This window comes from Glycine soja, chromosome 19, assembly GCF_004193775.1.
Source record: "Glycine soja cultivar W05 chromosome 19, ASM419377v2, whole genome shotgun sequence".
In the NCBI taxonomy this organism is placed as follows: Eukaryota; Viridiplantae; Streptophyta; class Magnoliopsida; order Fabales; family Fabaceae; genus Glycine; species Glycine soja.
This window is the reverse complement of record NC_041020.1, coordinates 6,032,958-6,051,023: the sequence shown is the minus strand read 5'-3', so window position 1 is coordinate 6,051,023 and position 18,066 is coordinate 6,032,958. Positions and strand designations below refer to the sequence as shown.

The 18,066-nt window shown below is 35.1% G+C and overlaps 2 protein-coding genes and 1 long non-coding RNA gene across 3 annotated transcripts; 1 reads left to right on the top strand and 2 right to left on the bottom strand.

The window, feature by feature from the left end:
* Nucleotides 1–1,485: 1,485 nt before the first annotated feature.
* On the bottom strand, nt 1,486–2,618 carry LOC114398523. The gene is made up of 2 exons (XM_028360716.1): nt 2,413–2,618; nt 1,486–2,191 (listed from the first exon to the last, which is right to left on the bottom strand). Exons 1-2 carry the CDS (start codon nt 2,616–2,618, stop codon nt 1,486–1,488), a joined length of 912 nt encoding a protein of 303 aa, XP_028216517.1.
* A 9,064-nt stretch (nt 2,619–11,682) lies between these two features.
* LOC114399865 (heavy metal-associated isoprenylated plant protein 21-like) lies at nt 11,683–12,164 on the bottom strand. Its single transcript, XM_028362080.1, has 2 exons — nt 12,048–12,164; nt 11,683–11,960 (listed from the first exon to the last, which is right to left on the bottom strand). Exons 1-2 carry the CDS (start codon nt 12,117–12,119, stop codon nt 11,739–11,741), a joined length of 294 nt encoding a protein of 97 aa, XP_028217881.1. The 5' UTR covers nt 12,120–12,164; the 3' UTR covers nt 11,683–11,738.
* Nucleotides 12,165–12,662: 498 nt separating this feature from the next.
* On the top strand, nt 12,663–17,210 carry LOC114399864. Its single transcript, XR_003663850.1, has 9 exons — nt 12,663–12,782; nt 13,083–13,309; nt 13,402–13,592; nt 13,691–13,907; nt 14,350–14,685; nt 14,777–14,870; nt 15,555–15,697; nt 15,822–15,894; nt 16,904–17,210. It is a non-coding gene; the product is annotated as an uncharacterized LOC114399864 (long non-coding RNA).
* The last annotated feature ends 856 nt before the right edge of the window (nt 17,211–18,066 follow it).

Genomic DNA, 18,066 nt, shown 5'->3' with positions numbered 1-18,066 from the left:
CCTCTAAGCTCAGATATGATTTTGAAATTCCCAACGGTGAGAATGTTCGGAATTGGGTTGCGACCATGATAATCAAATTTTACGATGATCCAACGGTGAACGAGTTCGAGATCATCGTTTTTCTGAGACAAGTTTGGTTGGCCGCGGGAAAAAGAAAGGGTTTTGAGAGAAGAAGAGAAAAAACGAAAATGAGGCCAAAAGGAGGCAGCTGACTTAACATAACTATTTATACCTAGGTTACTTAGCCTATTATTTACTCTATATTTATTTATTTATTTATTTTTTTACTAAAAGTCTTTTTAAATTTATTTACGAAAAATTGGGATGTTACAACAAACCTAAGAACTAAATCAAAATGCACGAAACTAACATACATTATGCACAAAATGAAACCCCTAACAACATACTATTAAACAGCTAACTAATCCATAGCAACATCAACACAAATTCAACAGTCACAGAGAAAACAAATAGGCATTTATCCTATGGTTCAAAAATGAAATTAAAAACGAAGAAGAAGACACTTACTTTGATTGCAGAGGCTGGTGAGTGCAAATAAGAGCAAAGAAGTAGGGAACGAAATGCATAGTGCAGAAGTAGGGAATGCCAATGATGAGGGAAATGCTATGAGTTTTGCACAAAAAGTAACTGCCTAAGGCAACAAATTTTTATTTTTGGCAGTTTCGACTGTTTCACTTAGCGCGAGTGACTCGCTAAGCGAACACTTAGTGACTTTTTGAATTTTCAGATTTTAAATTCACGCGCTTAGCGGGGCAGGCTCGCTTAGCCCAATTCGAAAATTAGAAAACCCGAGAAGGATTTGGGCTTAACATGAAGATACGCGCTTAGCGAGTTCTGCAGCTCTGATTGGTCTGCAACTTTCGCTTAGCGAGATGAGGCCAACTTAATGAATTAAATGCCTCAAGATGCAGTAGTGGGGTCGCACTTAGTGAGATGACTCGCTTAGTGCAATTCCATACCCGAGAGGGAATTGGGCTTAGCGGGTATGACCCGCTAGGCCCAATTAACATGAAGGTCTAGGCAGAGAGATAATTGCGTTTAGCGTACTGATGCGCTTAGCGAGACTATGTTGCACGCTTAGCGAGATGACTCGCTTAGCCCAATTCCAGTAAATGCAATTCCAGAGAGGTTTTTGGGCTTAGCGCGGTGGTCTCGTTTAGCGAGGCCTCTTCAGCTAATGGGTAGGGGTTGGCGCGCTTAGCGCGAGTGGTGACTCGCTTAGCGCATGATGTGCGCTGAGCGAGTGGATGACTGAAAATTTTTCCAAGTTATTCTTCATCCACAACTTCAGAGAAGCTTAAGTAACCCCATTTTATCATACAAAACATGCTAATGACTTACTCTAGCAATCACAAACAAGTTAAAACCTAACTATATGCAATGATTAATAAAATAAAGGAAAAAAGAGCTGGGTTGCCTCCCAGTAAGCGCTTCTTTAACATCACTAGCTTGATGCATATTACCTCATGGGTTTGGAGCAAGCTTGGCTCGGGCCATCAGAACCATCTCATTCTTAAGCTCATCCATCTTGGAGCAGATATCCTGGTCAATTGAGTGCTTTGCTGCATCAAACAGTTTGAATGTGATCTTCTGATCATCTATACCCATTTCCAAGTTACCTTTCCCCATATCCACCACACAATTGGCGGTTAGCATGAAGGGACAACCCAAAATCAGAGGGATTTCAACATCCTCCTCAATATCCATGACAACAAAGTCCGCAGGGAAGGTAAATTGCCGCACCTTGACCAAAATATCTTCAATCACGCCATAAGGCCTTGTAATGGAGCGATCTGCCAGCTGCAATGTCATTCTTGTTGGCATAATTTCCAACTTTCCAATTCTTTTGCATATGGAGAGAGACATCAAATTTATACTTGCCCCTAAGTCAATGAGGGCTTTACCGACTGACATCGGACCAATAGAGTAAAGGATTGTAACACTCCCTGGATCCTTATATTTGGGTGGAAGGATTCTTTGGATAACAGCACTGCAGTTTCCTTCCACTACAATATTATCATTATGGATGTATTTGCTCTTCCTGGTCAGCATATCCTTCAGAAACTTATAGTAGAGTGGCATCTGTTGTAAGGCTTCTCCAAAAGGGATAGTTATCTCAAATTTCTTGAAGATATCAAGAAAACGAGCAAAGTGTTGTTCCTTGTCTTTCCTGGATGGCACCAAAGGATGTGGCACTTCCTTCCCTGAGCATGGGACAACCTCCTTCTTCTTTTCTCTAGCCAACTCACTCTTTGTCTTCTTTTCCTCCTCTTTTTCTCTCTCTCTTTTTTTATTTTTTATTTTTTATTTTTTTCTTCTTTCTCTTCACCATTTATTTTGTTCTCTCTCAACTGATCTTCTTCTTTCTCTTTTTCTTCCTCAGCTACTAACTCTTGCTCATCACCATTCCTCATTTCATCTTCCACCATGGTTGCCTTCTTGCCTCTAGTCATGACAACTTTGCATTTTTCATTAGGATTTTTCTTAGTATTGGCTCCGAAACTTCCAAAAGAATTCTCAGCTAATTGCTTGGCTAGCTGTCCTACTTGAATCTCCAGGTTCTTAATGGCAGACTCTGTGCTCTTGTGATTAGACATAGTAACATGCACGAACTGAGCCAAAGTCTCCTCCAGCTTGGTTATTCTCTCATAAAGGCTAGGCCCTTGATTTTGAGGCCTGTTGGATGATCCTCATTGGTCTTTATTGAACTGGTTTCCAGGATGAGACCTCCACTTCCCTTGATTCTGATTAAAATTGGAACCTTGCTGAAAATTTGCAAATCCACCTGCATTAAATCCTGGTCTATGCTGATTCCCCATATAATTCACTTCTTGTGTAGCTTCATCAAGAGGTATACAACAACCAGATTCATGAGCTCCTCCACATATGCTACAACCTCTAACCTACAAAACTGTTGAATGTGAAAGTTGAGTCACTTGTAATTGAGTTGACAACTTACTAAGTGTCTCAATCAATGTCTCAAGCTGCTTAGCTAGCAACTTGTTCTGTGCCAATAATGCATCTTGTGAGGAAAGCTCTAACATGCTTCTCTTTGTAGGAATATGAGTCCGACTACGCAAAATAGCATGATCACTAGCAGCCATATTTTCTATAAGCTCCATAGCTTCTTCAGGGGTCTTCAATTTGATTTTCTCTCCAACAGAAGCATCCAATAACTGCTTGGACTGTGGTCTCAAACCATCTATAAATAATGAATACTTTAGTATTATAATTTGGTATTAAATATTTAGCTTCCAATGTTTATAAGTAGTTCTTCTCATTTTTATTTATGGTTATTATTCATTTAATATTTAATTTGATTATGATTGTTAGAAAGTTATTTAATACATGGTAGGCTTAAATATGTTTTTAATTCCTAAATTTTTTATAAAAAAAACATATTTTAGTCCTCTGCCTATTTGGTTACATGCTTAACAGGTTTCAAGTAGCTTAAATGGTAATCTTTTTTTATTTTGCATTCTTATTTTCAAACACCCTACTACATGTTTGTTTTTCTTTTAAAATATTAAATCTCACAACATTAATTTGTGCAAAGGGCGTTTGGATGTAAATACTAAAACAATCATGAGGATTTTCAATTTACAATGACTAAAAAATCAATTTTAAATTTAGAGGAGCAAAGATAAAGAACAAGGGTGTGTGGAATTTTTTTTAATCTATATTTTCAATTTCGCTTTATCAAAGTGGGGTGAAAATTCATAAGGGTAAACTACTTTTTTTTTTCTTTTTTTTTTATTTGTGTGTTTTGTTTGGATTTGTCCTTAATTTATATTTTAGTCTCAAAAAATATTTATTACTACCTAGAAACTAAAATAGAGTATTGGATAGATTGAAATGCATATATAGTATATATATGAAGAATTTAAATATTTCTGTTTTTGCATATAGCAAATATTTCAGGGAGGATCTTCTTCATGTCTTTATAAATCCAAAGAGTCGAAGTATGCTTAGTCAACATAAGCTTTTTCTCTAGCTTGCCTTCTACTTATAATCAATTTTCCATCAATCTAGTTCATCTTGTGTTGTTACTTGCTCCTGAAGATCAAATTTGAGATGTAATTTATATATGTGTGATATATAACTTACTATAAACTAGTTGTAATTTATATATTGTGTATGTATTATAGTATACAGATAGAAACTTACTATATTGTGTAAGAAATTTGCCTGATGGCATTCCATTTATAAACAATTCTTATAGCTAGCTTAGTTGTTTCTTTGCGTAGCATATCATTTACTATATTTGTAGTAAATGTTCTTATTTGCTTCTTTCTGAGGGATAATTCAAATTAACATGTTAAGTTGTTGCCACCACAAAGAAAGAATAGATTTAACTGGGGTTATTTTTCATGTTACTCACAATTATAACCCCCGTTAAGTGAGTTTCCAGTCGTTGTGCTTTTGGTTGGCTAAGCGTCCATGGCAAGTGTACTCCTTACAGGTTTGACCAACCCTCGAAAGCACATGGCTTACCTGCGATTTGTAAACCTTCGTAATTTACCAACATTTTTAAACTTCTATTAATGTCATACTCAGTACTCAGCCATTTCAAATCCTTCATAATTTACCAGCATTCATAGTCAATCCTCACGGTTTAGAAACCTCCGTAATTTCAACTGAGTACAATTTTTCTAAAATAAAAGAGTCAACATCTCTAGGTGCCAAATATGGCTCTACTCTTTGTGTTAAGAATCGGTTGGAGAATGATTAGAGACATTATTGGTTGCGCACTTCCTTGGTCAAACACATTAAATATAATGTAAATCATAGTTAGAAACTCAAATTATATTTTAAAATATTTATAAAATTAACTCAAATTTAAAATATTACTGGTGAAGCTTGAAACATGGCCAAGTCAGGAAACCCTTCACCTTCATAATTCTGTGCAAAGAAACCCATCATTCTTTCAAATCTTTTATTTTGTTCCTCTATTTTCACAACATGCTTAACCATTTGTGATTTTAATTTAGTATCCTGTTTCAAAACACAAATTTAATTAAATCAATATATATATATAAACAAGGCAATTTAATAGTTTCCTTCCAAACAAAAATCCACAATAAGATCTTAATTATACAAATAGTTTGAAACAAGCAAAGAGTCACATAAAAGTCCAAGAGAATCCAAACAATCTAAAACAACCAGTAAAGAGTCTCATAATAATGATAATGGCTTAACAGGTATGAAAATGAAGTTTAAACTAATCGGAATAAGAGTTATAATGTTGAAACTAAATAAAACTACTATATATACATGTAGATAAAGCATTATTTTATCTCCCTATCTTTTTTGTCTTCACTACTAAAAAAAAGTTATTTTACGACGCGCGTTCCTCATCGTTTCCGCCAAAAACGTCGTAATAGGAGTAGCAGTTGTAACATCCCAATTTTTCGTAAATAAATTTAAAAAGCTTTTTAGTAAAATAAATAAATAAATAAATAAATATAGAGCAAATAATAGGCTGAGTACCCTAGGTATAAATAGTTATGTTAAGTCAGCTGCCTCCTTTTGGCCTCATTTTCGTTTTTCCCCTTCTCCTCTCAAAACCCTTTCTTTTTCCCGCAGCCCACCAAACCAGTCTCAGAAAAACGACGATCTCACCCCCTTCACCGTTGGATCGTCGTGAAATTTGAGTATCATGTTCGCAACAGAATTACAAGCATTCTCACCGTTGAGAATTTCGATATCATTTCTGAAATGAGAGAAACACCCTTCGCATTGTAGCCTTTTTCTTTCCCGCAGAAACCCAGAGCTGTCTTGGTAAAACTATGATCCCGGTTTCGTTAACCGTTGGATTATTGTGAAATTTGGATATGTTGTTCGAAATTCAATTCCGCACGCTTCCACCGTTGGGATTTGCGAGATAATATTCGTGGAGGGAGAAAAAGGAATCGCATGAAGACAGTATAAGTGGAGGTTTCAATCTCTTCTCCGTCTCTCTGACGTTTGGGAATTCTATCGGAGCAGTCGGAGGAATAACTAAAAGAATTTCAGGGAATCGCTAGAGATGTTACTATCCCTGGCTGAAGACACGTGAGTCCGCTCAGAGGTAAGGGATGAGTTATTCACAGTTGGGGATTAGTGAGAACATGTGTAGGGATCCTTAGAGGATTAAATTGGGGTTTTATTTTGAGATGTTTATTAAATTGCAATTTTTCCTTTATGATTATAAATAAAATATTGATGTCCTAATGAAAATTGCTTGATAAATTGTGCTCTTGATATTTGTATATTTCGACCTATGATTTTGATATAATTGTGTAATATTAGTTAAGGGGTTTTAATCCTAATGTTGTGATAGTGTTTTATATAAATTGTTATATTGAGGATATGAAATGATGATTCAAATTGTGAGTATGTGATGAATTGTAGAAGAATATGTTGCTTTGAGATTATAATATTGTTATTGAGATTGAGTATAAGTGTAAAGTTGAACATGTGTTAATTTGTGAGATACGTGTAAACATGTGATGGTGGATTGTCACACTATGAGAAATGAAATTGTGAATGAGTTCTAGTTGTGGATAAGTGTGTAGTTAACACTTGATGTGAAATTGCTTGTGTTGTAAGCTATGAATTGTACAATAACCCGACCAGTGTTATCTTGAGAAAAGCGTTGATGCGCAGTGTTAAAGAGAAAATGTAGGTTTCCTATTTAGGAGCCAGTGTTAAATCATAGTGCGATTGTGTTGAACGTGTTTAAAACACGAGTATAAGGTCGTGGGTATTGTATAATTCATGAGCAGTGTCTGCATGCAAAAATTATTTTAGGGGTTGGACCTGAATCAGGAGGGAGAGGCCCTGACGGACTCTTCGGAGTGTAAGCCTTGGGGGTCACCGGGTTTGAGTGCTCCTTTAAGCCTATGCTGATCTCATATGGTTGGAGCATTCTCGCAAAACATCGTGACCCTTACTGGTCTCCCTATGATCTTACTTAGTGAGAGTGACCTGACAAACCCATTGTGTGGTGTGTCTTGTTATGTACTCCTAAGCGCCCCAGGGTGGTTTTTCACTGACATGGTACCACATTGCATATAGGATTGAGTCTTAGCATAACTATTGCATATGCTTGCTAATTGATGTGTTATTATATCTTGATCGAAGTGTGGGATTCTTGTGTAATGTGATTGATAATTGAAAAGTGAATTTTGAATGATGAAGTGGTGAAGTTACGTGAGCTATGTTTAAGCAAGTGGTATCTCATTTATATAATATGTATATTTAATTGTCTTGTTTCTCTATTAGCTAGGAATGTGATAACTCACTCCCTGTGTGTTGTTGTGTTTGGATCCTGTGATGATCTTGAACTTGTGTTCGGGGGAGCAGATGAATAGGTGGATGACTATGAAGAACCTCATGCTAGAGGACACGGGAACACCACGCTCTGATAGGATGTGACATTAGGATATAGGTTCTATATTAATTGTATGAGACTTATATGATTTTCTTTGAGTCGAGATGACTTTATTATTTATTTGGACAAGTTTGAATATGATGTAGAAGAAAGTGAATGTGAGCCTTTTATCCATTTGAAAAGCTTGTTTTTAAAAATGTTTTAAAAATACTTTTAATTAATATTTGAATTTTTATTCCTTTATTAATATATATGTGAGGGGTAGAGGGTGTCACAGCTATGTGAGCATTTTATGTGCCACGTGCATGGCACGTGACACATTCAACGACGTTGGCCGTGGGTGCCCGTCTTAGTTGGTGGCGCGCAGGTAACTTAAGACGGTGCACTTGAAAACACCGTCGTTGAAATTTTGAATTTCGAAGACGTTGTTCTTAAGCCACCGTCGTTAAGGTTGATGTATATAATGTTGTAATTCACGCTATTTCGTGAACACTCGCGCTCGAGCTCCCGCTTCCCTGTGTGTCTGAAATTTCTGTGTACCGTGACCTCGCCGTGACCTGTGGCGTTTGCCCGCACCCCCGTCACCTCGTCCGGCGTCTCGTCTTGTGGTGGCACCGCCGAAGCCAGTGAGTACCCCTTTTTGGAGTTGTTGTAACACGACTGTGTTTTGAAGGTAAGGTTATGCGAAGATTTGATGCTCCATAGTTGTTACTTGCTCTGAGTTTTTCTTTTAGTGATGTATCTTTTACCCCTCTTTCAGTGCTTCTTCCCTCAGAATTTGATTGCCGGTATTAGAACCCCACTATTCATCAGGTCCAAACAAGCTTAAATCATGGTAAATGTACTTCTTGACAAATCCAACATTTGCAAGGTGGTTTGACATATGAGAAATAGCTTTAACCTAATGTTCTTAAATTTATTATGAAGCTCTCTAGTGATTACGAAAATCTCTCAATCTCTTCTCTCTCTGTCTCACATGTATCACTGTAAGATAGGTGTCAAAAAGAAAGGATTGAAGTTAAATTTAAACCTAATGTTCTGAAATGAAGGAAAAAGAAGAGATTAATGATGCTAGGGAACTTGAATGAAGAAAGAGAAAGGAACATAATTATTCCTTTGAACTGATTGGGGTGGGGAGTGTGGCACGGAACATAATTTCTAGTTCTATGGATTTATTCGTGACACTGTGGTAGGACCAAGCAAACTCTGCCCCCAGAGTGCACAGTGTCTTTCAGTCTGAGAGGTTCTTTTGTTGGGCTAATTTGAGGAATTCTTTACTGCAGGGTTGAGCACGGTGGCCGATGGCCAAGGAGAGAAAAGACAGTACTGTCAAAATGGTTAATGGTAAGATGAGTGAAGATGACATGTTTTTTTGTTGTCTCTTCGTGTGTTTCCTTTTGGTGGGAAAATGTGATGCATAGAGAGATCTTATGAAGTGGTTTTCTTTCTTCTGGATGGTGTTTCCTAAAGTACAACTAGTTGTGTCATGTTTTTAACTTGTTGTTGCTGCTGAGTCACTTTTGCTCTTTTTTAGTCTCTCAAGTGGATTGGTTAGTACTGGCATACTTCCCAAAGAGGATAAAAATTTAGAAACTTCAAACCCACGTTCAGGCCGCAAGTGGGTTTTTGTTGCTCACACAACTTTCTTTTTGAGAATTAGTGTGCTAAATTTAACAAAGGTGCTAATTAATTACTAGCTGTGCGAATTAGCTTAAGTAGTTTTGAATTTGAGACCTGTATGTCCAATTAGTTAAATTCTTAGATAGAGACTTTGTTGTTCATTATCCGGCTCAAGTATGATTAGCTGTAGTTTCTAACAAAAACAATTAATTACTTTGCATAAACATGTAATATATGTATGTATATAGTATACATTTGATCTGAAACTCAGAACAATCTCAGTTGACACAAACATACACCCGCTACTGTTTTTTTCTTCTGTAAATTGAGAATAAAACTACCAACATGGCATTATACTAATGTAATTATGGAATTTCTTATTGCTGTCGTATATCTTCGACTTCTCACTCGTATTCTTTAATAGGTAATTGTAAGTTTTTTATTAGTGTTCTTTTGGATTCTATACTAAACTAAGGCACCATTTCCTCTCCTTATCGTGTATAAAAAGTATATAAATCATAGACTCTGCCTATATGCTAAAAGGTAAAGAGAGTGTAACAACTAACTTCAAGGGATTACTCGCGAGTAAGGTAAGACAGGGTTTCACCTAACGTGAATCACGTTTAATAAGTCACAAGTGAGTCTACAATAAGATCCGAAAAGTGTATTGGTCAGCAAACATTTATAAAGCAAAAGAAAATGTGGTGATTTCAAGAATTATCAAGTCTATAGGAGCACAAGAAGTACAAATATGTCTTCAGTAAATTATTGTAATAAGTCATTTCCCTGTATCTAATGCAGGATTCAGGAATCAAATGATGAATGCTATTAAAGGCTTCTCAAGATCACCTCAAAATGGATTGTTCATAAATTCATGTTTTGCTCACTGCCAATCTGAGAGTCAGAATACATGGTTTGTTGACAATTCTCCTGTCATTGGGAACAAGGTGGGTGCCTTATCATGTCTCTGATGCAATTTTAGTTGAGAATATTGCATTTGGTATGCGGAGGAGTTTCAGTACTAGATTGAGCTTAATGATGATATGATTTTTTCCACAGAATATTCACCTTGAGAAAAATTCTAGGACATTTACGTAAATGTATGCTTTGTTTATTGGCCATATATGCTTACTTATGGAATGTGCTTTTTAATGGTGTTTGCTTGCCAGTATTTCATGAATACTAATATCTATCTTAATTGGTGTATATTAGCATTCAATAATTTATGCATTTTTCATCCAAGATATGTGTAGCATTTTTCATCTATATGAATGTGGTTGCTTAAATTTATGCAGTTTAAGTAGATATGAGGAGGTGGTGGGTGCTGTTGAATTGGGTTTGGGAAAGAGTGTGTGTTAGAGGATGTGGATAGAGTACGAAGGAAGTGGTCAATTAATAGGGGATTTAGAAAGAGGATGGGTAGTGACAGCTAAGAAAAGAGTACGAAGTTTCCACTTTGTGTGATTTGGTAACCATGGCGGGCACATTTTAGGACAGGATTATCTTGTTTAGCAACAGTAGTAACTTTTATTAGATTTTGAAATTTTCAAGTTTAAGTATACTCTTAAATCCTTTTTTTTTCTTTGTCCCATACCAATCCTTTTTGCTTTTCTACGTGTACTCTTAAACATTTAAACAGAATGCCTCTAGTACAGTCAAAGGCTGAAGATCAAAGTTCATTTGCCACACATGCCAATGATTGGGAATTTGCAATGTCCTTAGGCTGAACATCAAAGTCCATTTCATTCCCAATTAATTTAACCTTAATTAATTAATAAAACAAATTAAGGTGGGCAGGCGTAACTCAACACAAAGATAAACAATGATGTAAACTTGTTTGTGGATGAAATGGATGGCGTTGCATATACCAGCCTTGTTACTCTGCAGTCAAAGGCGTAATTCAGTTCTGTGAACTTGTTACTCTGCAGATTGACATAACAAACATAAAATTTAAGTGATTATAAATCCTTGGCTTAAATATGTTTTGTCCTTTAAATTAGGTCATTTTGTTTTTGGTCTCTCAAATTTAAATGATTTTTAGTCTTCAATTTTGAAAAATGCTTTTAGTCCTTTATGCAGTAAAGAACTCTAAATTCGGCTAGGTTAACCTGCTGCCAATTACCAACATTTTCAATTGATTTTTTCTTCAAAGTGGTCACCTATGCGTGATGAATTGATTTGCATCACTTTAATGTTGTATTTGGTTTAGAAGAGAAAAATAGAATAGGCAAAAATAGGAGATATAATTTGAAAAGGGCAGAATAAAGTATAAATAAAATGATATGTTTTGTTGTTTGATTTAAGAGAAATGGGTGAAAAATAGAATAGAAATAAAATAATATTATAAATTTGTTAGGTATAGATGAGATAGAGAGGAGATAATTAAATAGACACAAAATACTATTGTACCTCATCTTCATGGAGATGAGGTAGTTCAAGCTAAACTAATGGGTATTTTCAAAGGTCTTCAGCTGGTTTGGGATATGGGATTTCGGAATGTGATTCTATATTCTGATTCCACTTATGTTTTGTTCTTGATAAATAAAACCAATGCTCTCATTTTCAACTTCAAGCTGTCTTTGCATCATACTTTTAAGAGAAGGAAATTCGTCATTTAGCCAACCCTGCAGCAGTGCAAACAGGGTTGCCACCAAAGGGGAATGGCATTTATAAAAGAATAATTTATTAATTAAGAGAAGAACAAAGAGCAAAGAAAAGCACACTAGACCAGATGTTGTTCAACATATGGCCAAAACTGAGCTCTTACTTTCCCTGTGCTCCTTACCCTCTTCAGCACCTTCTTTGGATCCACATATCCTCTCATTACCACCCTGCTCTCCTTTCTGTTCACCTCCACAGATTTCACTCCTTTTATTGAACTCACTGCATTTCTCACTCTTCTTTCGCAACCATTGCAGTCCATTCTCACTTTTATCTCTGTTGTCTGCAACATAATATATATCTGAAGGAATTATACAATTAATTATAGAATTCACTATTGCCTCTCTCTCTATATATACTTCATTCTTACCTGCATTGCTTTCTGCTTGGTCCTAGTGCTGGTTACAGTGCAAAAGTTGGAGAGGTAATCTAGTGCACCCATTTTCTAGAAATCAAACCAAAGCCAGATAGTGAGAGTGTGATTCATCAATGGTGTTTATGTAGGGAAGTCTCTAAAAGATTCAGAGGACTAATTAAGGCGCAAAAGCAGGTTTCTTGATAATTATATTATAAACTGTAATTATTACAGGGGACATTTGCTTGTAAAAGATCACCAACTGTGCTATGTTTTATTGACTTTTTTTAGAATCTTTATATTTATTTTGTCTTTCAGTTTTGTACAATCATTATGCTTTACTTTTCCACAGTTCACTAACAAATTGCTCCAACAATGCCTTTTATTATATGATTATAATCACTGTGTTATATATTGAATGGTTCAATATCTTATTTTGGGTTTTCTTTGTCCTCTCTTCTCTTCTTTTTTCTTTGTTTCTTGGGTTAGTTTTTTCAACTAATGTACAATTTATTATAGATGCATGCCTTGAAGATTTTATATATATTACTAATCTTTATAAGTTCTTGATAGATTTATGAGACCTATTGTGTATATTAATCTTTATAAGACCGTGGTTAAAAATTTAGATCAACAACATAAAAGTTCAAACCTGAGACTAATGAAAGTTCAAACACATTATAATCTTCCCGTTGATATTTTACTTGGATATCCTCACTCGTAGGCCTCTTAGGTGGGACTTCTCCTCAGGTACTACACACACCTCTATTCTTAAATTGTTAATTTTGCAAGAGATATTTACAAGTAATGGTCCATTAAGCTCAACAACAATTTTTAATTACATTTTGATGTCATTTTAACATTTATGTTTAAACTTAACTGTAAAAGTTAAATGGTGAAGTAAAGATGTTGTCCACACTCATAAACAGTATTTTGACCACATTGAATGGTCAATGCCACGTTACTTTTTGTTACTTATATTTGTTTGTATGTCTCCCTTTTTTGAAGCATGTATCTGAAGTGAATCCACTTGGAATTTGGTGGGTGCAGGATACACTGGTCACGTGATGACATTTGAGGTTGGTGCAGTGCTTGAGGATGCAAATTGGCAGGCTCCAGTGAATTGTTTTGATGAGAATGACAAGGAAAAGAATATCCCTATTTTGGGATCTGCTGTTCGTGGTGGTTCTCTTGGGAGTTATGACATAGGCTCTGCCACTTGGGCAGACCTTAGGAAAGCACCCCTCCAAAGTGCAATGGAAGTCACTTACATTTGTGTAATAAGTGTCTTGTTCTTTTTTGTATTAAATTTCCCAGTGACATGTTGTTCTTTCCATTTATAAATTACATGCTTTCTTCTACTCTGCAGGTCCACTTTGTTTTAAAAGAACTTGTGCGGAAGTCAATTTCAGAAACTGAGGTCAGCAATGTTTCAGCAATGTCCCAGCAATGTTTTCAGAAATGGAAGTCAATTTTAGTGCACCGTTATTTGAGACTAAATATGGTGGATTATCTACTATCTATATTGAAAATCGTCACATGGCTTATTAATTAGAAAGGGTAATGCTCTTACCAACTGGATCCTTGAGGGTCTGTTTCTATCAAGTTGAGCTAACCGAGGCTACACTTAATTTTGAGCTACCTTTCATTATTTGCAGTGTCAGTCACAATTCCCTCGGGTGATTAATTGGAAAACTAACATATAAGGGAAGGCATGTGTTTAACCTGTACTATGTAGTTTGTTGATGATTGTAATTTGTAATAAGTGTTGCCTATTTTGAGTCTTAACATAATTTTTCAAATGTCACTCTTGTAGCTTCAGCATTGGAATCTGGAAGCTTTCATTCTCCTGTTGATGAAAAGTTGATTTTGAAGGTATATAGCACAATGCCCTTTGTCACTTTTAATTGATTTAAGCTCTTTCACTGCAAAGATGCCCCTTCAGTTATAGTACACCATGTGGACATGATAACCTGAGCTTAGTTGTTTTGGTCTTTTATTTGGAGCTGAATAGTAAAGACATGTCACAAACTCACTATAGTTGTTTGCATTTTGAGAGAGATAAATATAAATGCATTTGAAAATTCTGTTGTGTTTTGACATTTAGAGTTTCCGGCATTGTATGATTCAGCTCAATTCACATGAACATTTCCTGTGCAAAATGTAATTTGATCTCAATTTGGTAGCCTTCTGAGGTTTCTAATTTCACTTTGAAAGGTTAGATTAAGGCATGTCTGCAGTAGTTGCACTGGAATAAAAGGTTTTATTGTTCTTTTGGAGCTAATGTTATTATCTGTGTACCTTTCTTCTTGACTAGTTTGTGGTTGAAGAGATGATGATTGGTCACACAGATCACATATCGGAGTCAAGATCATTGAAGGATCAAATACTTGGCTACTCTGGGTCTGAATTAAGTGATGATGAAGAGGAAGATTGTTTGGAACAGATACTATACTCAACATCCTTTGAAGAGCTGGCAAGCAATTACGTTAAATATGACACGGTCATATGGCTTGCTATATCATTACTTCTAGTTTTAGCTTGGAGAATTGGCCTTCTTATGTTGCTTTACCTGCCCATCAGGAGATATGTGCTTCAAAAGGATTTGTCTTCTTGCATATTATATGTTACATGTATCGAAGTAGTTTACAAGGTATATATGAATTGTTCTGCATGATCGTGATGTTGCGATATGAGTTTTAATACACGAAATGATCTTTTATTCCCTTTCTCTCTTGGTCAAGGTATCAAGACCTTCATTTATACCATTTTGGGGGACTGTAACAATTGAGAGGCGTGTACCTCTTTCTCTGGTCATTGATATTATCATTGAACAAGGTACTGATGTAGGCATACCATAATGTTTTCTTGCCCTTTATTTTAATGTGTTTTGCTTAAACTAATTTCAGTTACCTAATAAGTTTTTGTTTTTTGAGACTTATATATATATATGCAAAGAGTTATGAAGTGTTCTTCTAGCACACGGTTTATATTTTATAGTTGTTATAGACTGACAGTCTAACACATCAATTTTTCCTTATAAATTGTGAGTTTTATATCATTCAAAAGTATGAAAGAAATGGTAGGGTTTTGAACGACTACAAATTACTGGCTAAATATGCATAACAAAGCACAGCTTGTGCTTAAAACCTACCTACATGATGTTTGTTACATCTTATACTTTTTCTTTGATTAGATTTTCTCAATTCTTTGTCCAAGTTGCCTGCAGTCTATATATGGTATCCATACTTTTCGAGTTGAAAGTATTGCACATGGAAAAGCTGCTCTGTAGATGAACTACAAGTTTAGGGAGTTTCTGATCCTTTTGTTTTGAGGAAGGTGAAACAAAATATGTTTCTTAATATGATTCATTATATTTTTTGGAGACAAATTTAAATGTTGAATTTCATTCCTTACATTTTATATTGTAGGGGTTCCTTTAATGTTATACCCTTTAATGTTATACTGCTAAGTACTAACAAAGGGTATGTCATCATCTTAAAAGCTACAATTGGTTTGCAGATGATTGTAACAGAGGCTTCAAAGATCACACAAGATGTGAGTACAAGTGGGAAGCATGCTGATCCAAGCACAGATGAGGAAAACATATGCCAGGAGCAACTGAGGGATCAGTTGTTTTGAGATCATCGTCAAAAAGTTTGAAGGTAATGCTATAGTGGACGCTGTATATATCTTGTTGGTCAGACTCAGGGCAGAAGTACTTGTGCATACATACATTGCAAGTATAATTACTTAGGGTATTCAAAATATTTTGAATCTGAAATGCAGGAATGATGGCATCTGGGAAGACAACTGTGGGACGGATATTGTCAGAGACGCTTTCTTACTCGTTTTATGATAGGTTAGTGTGGTAATTGCCCCACCTGTCTTCTTTTCAAATTGAGGAATAGAGTTATGAGTGAAAGTGGAGCATGCAACATTTGAAAAACCAACAAATAGGCTAGCACAATAGAGAAAGAATTTCAACTGATGATTATATTCGATTGATATCATTCTTTTAAAAGTTTAGGAACAAAAAAATATTCAATGGTGAGTTCAAGTACTAAAATTAAGAATCATACATAATTTTACAAAATAGCATAAATATATTTCCACTTTTTTTATATCTAGCCTTATTATTTATATTGAACGCAATAACTAAAAAAGTATGTTTAATTTTTTATTTCTTAAAGTAATCATGAGTTTGGGTCCAAAGTACTCCGTGCTCATATATGTAGGCACTAATAAAAAGGTTCTATAAGAACAAGCTAGCATTCAAAGTGAGCAAATAAATATATTTAATTTTTAAATTTAAATAAATCAAAGTAAATTAAGATTACAATACACTTTCTAAATGAAATTGAAAATAAGTATACGCTTACTTTAAAACAAACGTATTTTTTAAATGCTCGGAAAGTAAATTTTATTATCTATATTAATCCTACATAATTCGACCAAAATTATTTCATGTTAAAAATAGTCGTGATCATTGAAAAAGCGTAAATTTTTTAAAAGCATTATTCATAAATGATTGATCACACTTTGCCAGTTGTACATTTTCATGTTTAAATAAGTATTTTTAAAAGCACCCATGCTTTTCACATTTTCTTTGTTAATGTTTGAATTAACTAGACTCTTTTAATTAAGCTAGCTAGCACCAAATATAGTATATATAGAGATTTGTGCAACTGTTTGTTTGGTTGGTTCTGTCAACTTGCATTACATGCAAACTTGATGACTTTCAACAAAAATGAATTCTACTAGTATAGGCAACTACTCTATGAGGCAAATGATCATAGGAAGCACTAATTAAGATGCTTTTATTATAAATGTCATTCCAAAGGCGTGATGTTTGATTTTATCTGAAACAGAATGGATCATCAAGGGCATAGCCAGAACCCATCTATGGTAGTGGAGCTCAATTAGCATATGGTTCTAACACCAGCTTCAGCAACAACTCCAACAATTTTGGTCAAACCAGTAGCAAGAAATTGAGAAGGTTACTGATTTCAAGAACCACAGTCTTCCCCTGGCAACTAATATATTATGTTTATTATTAATAAATTTAACAATTACCTGTTAAATCTAATTATATATATTGTTAATTGTTAATATGATTAAGTTACAATATTTTAACAATTGTTAAATGGCTATTTGTATTCATATTCATTATTTAGGTTATTGTTGCTTAAGATTAATATAAATTTAAATTAAGTAAAATGATAATATATACTACACAAATTTATATACTTTCAGCTTAATTATTAGTACATTTTACTTTTTATTATTATTATATTATATCATGTTTAATTATTATGGTTATTAATATATACTACACAAATCTAGGTTAATTACATTTCAAATACTGGTTGATATATATTTTACTTTATATAATATCATGCATTATCTTGCTTATTTATATAATATTAAATTAATTAAAACCAAAAATTTTAGCACAAACATTATATATACTTATCATAATAATTATTAGTTGACAATAATAATTTAAAAATTTCGAGTTCATATTATTTACGTTTATACAAATAACGTTTATAATTTAAAAATTTAAAATAGAAAAAAAAACATAATCTACGTCGTTGCTTACGACAGCAACGACGTAGCTTCCCATGCAGTCCACGACGTTCCTCCCGCAGACACGACGTGAAGGCCATGGATTCAACGACATTCCTCTTCAAGCACCGATGTAACTTGGTTCCTTTCGACGTCGTTGCTTTCGGCAGCAACGATGTAGTTGGCCAACCATTGAACGGCGGTGGTTGCCGGTGCAACGATGTGGTAGCCCTTACACACAACGTCGGTGCCGCCATACCTGACCTTAAAAGCTTACCTTTCAACGTCGTTCGTCGTGCCGACAACGTCTTCGAAGGCGAACCTGCAACTACGGGCCTCCAGTCATCCCCGTCGCAGGACTCGTGTGCTTCTAAAATGGTGGACGGAGACCGTCGTAGACTGGCCGGAGGCCTACGACGACGTCTCATTCAAAGTCGGCCTTGCACCGTCGTTGAACTCCGAT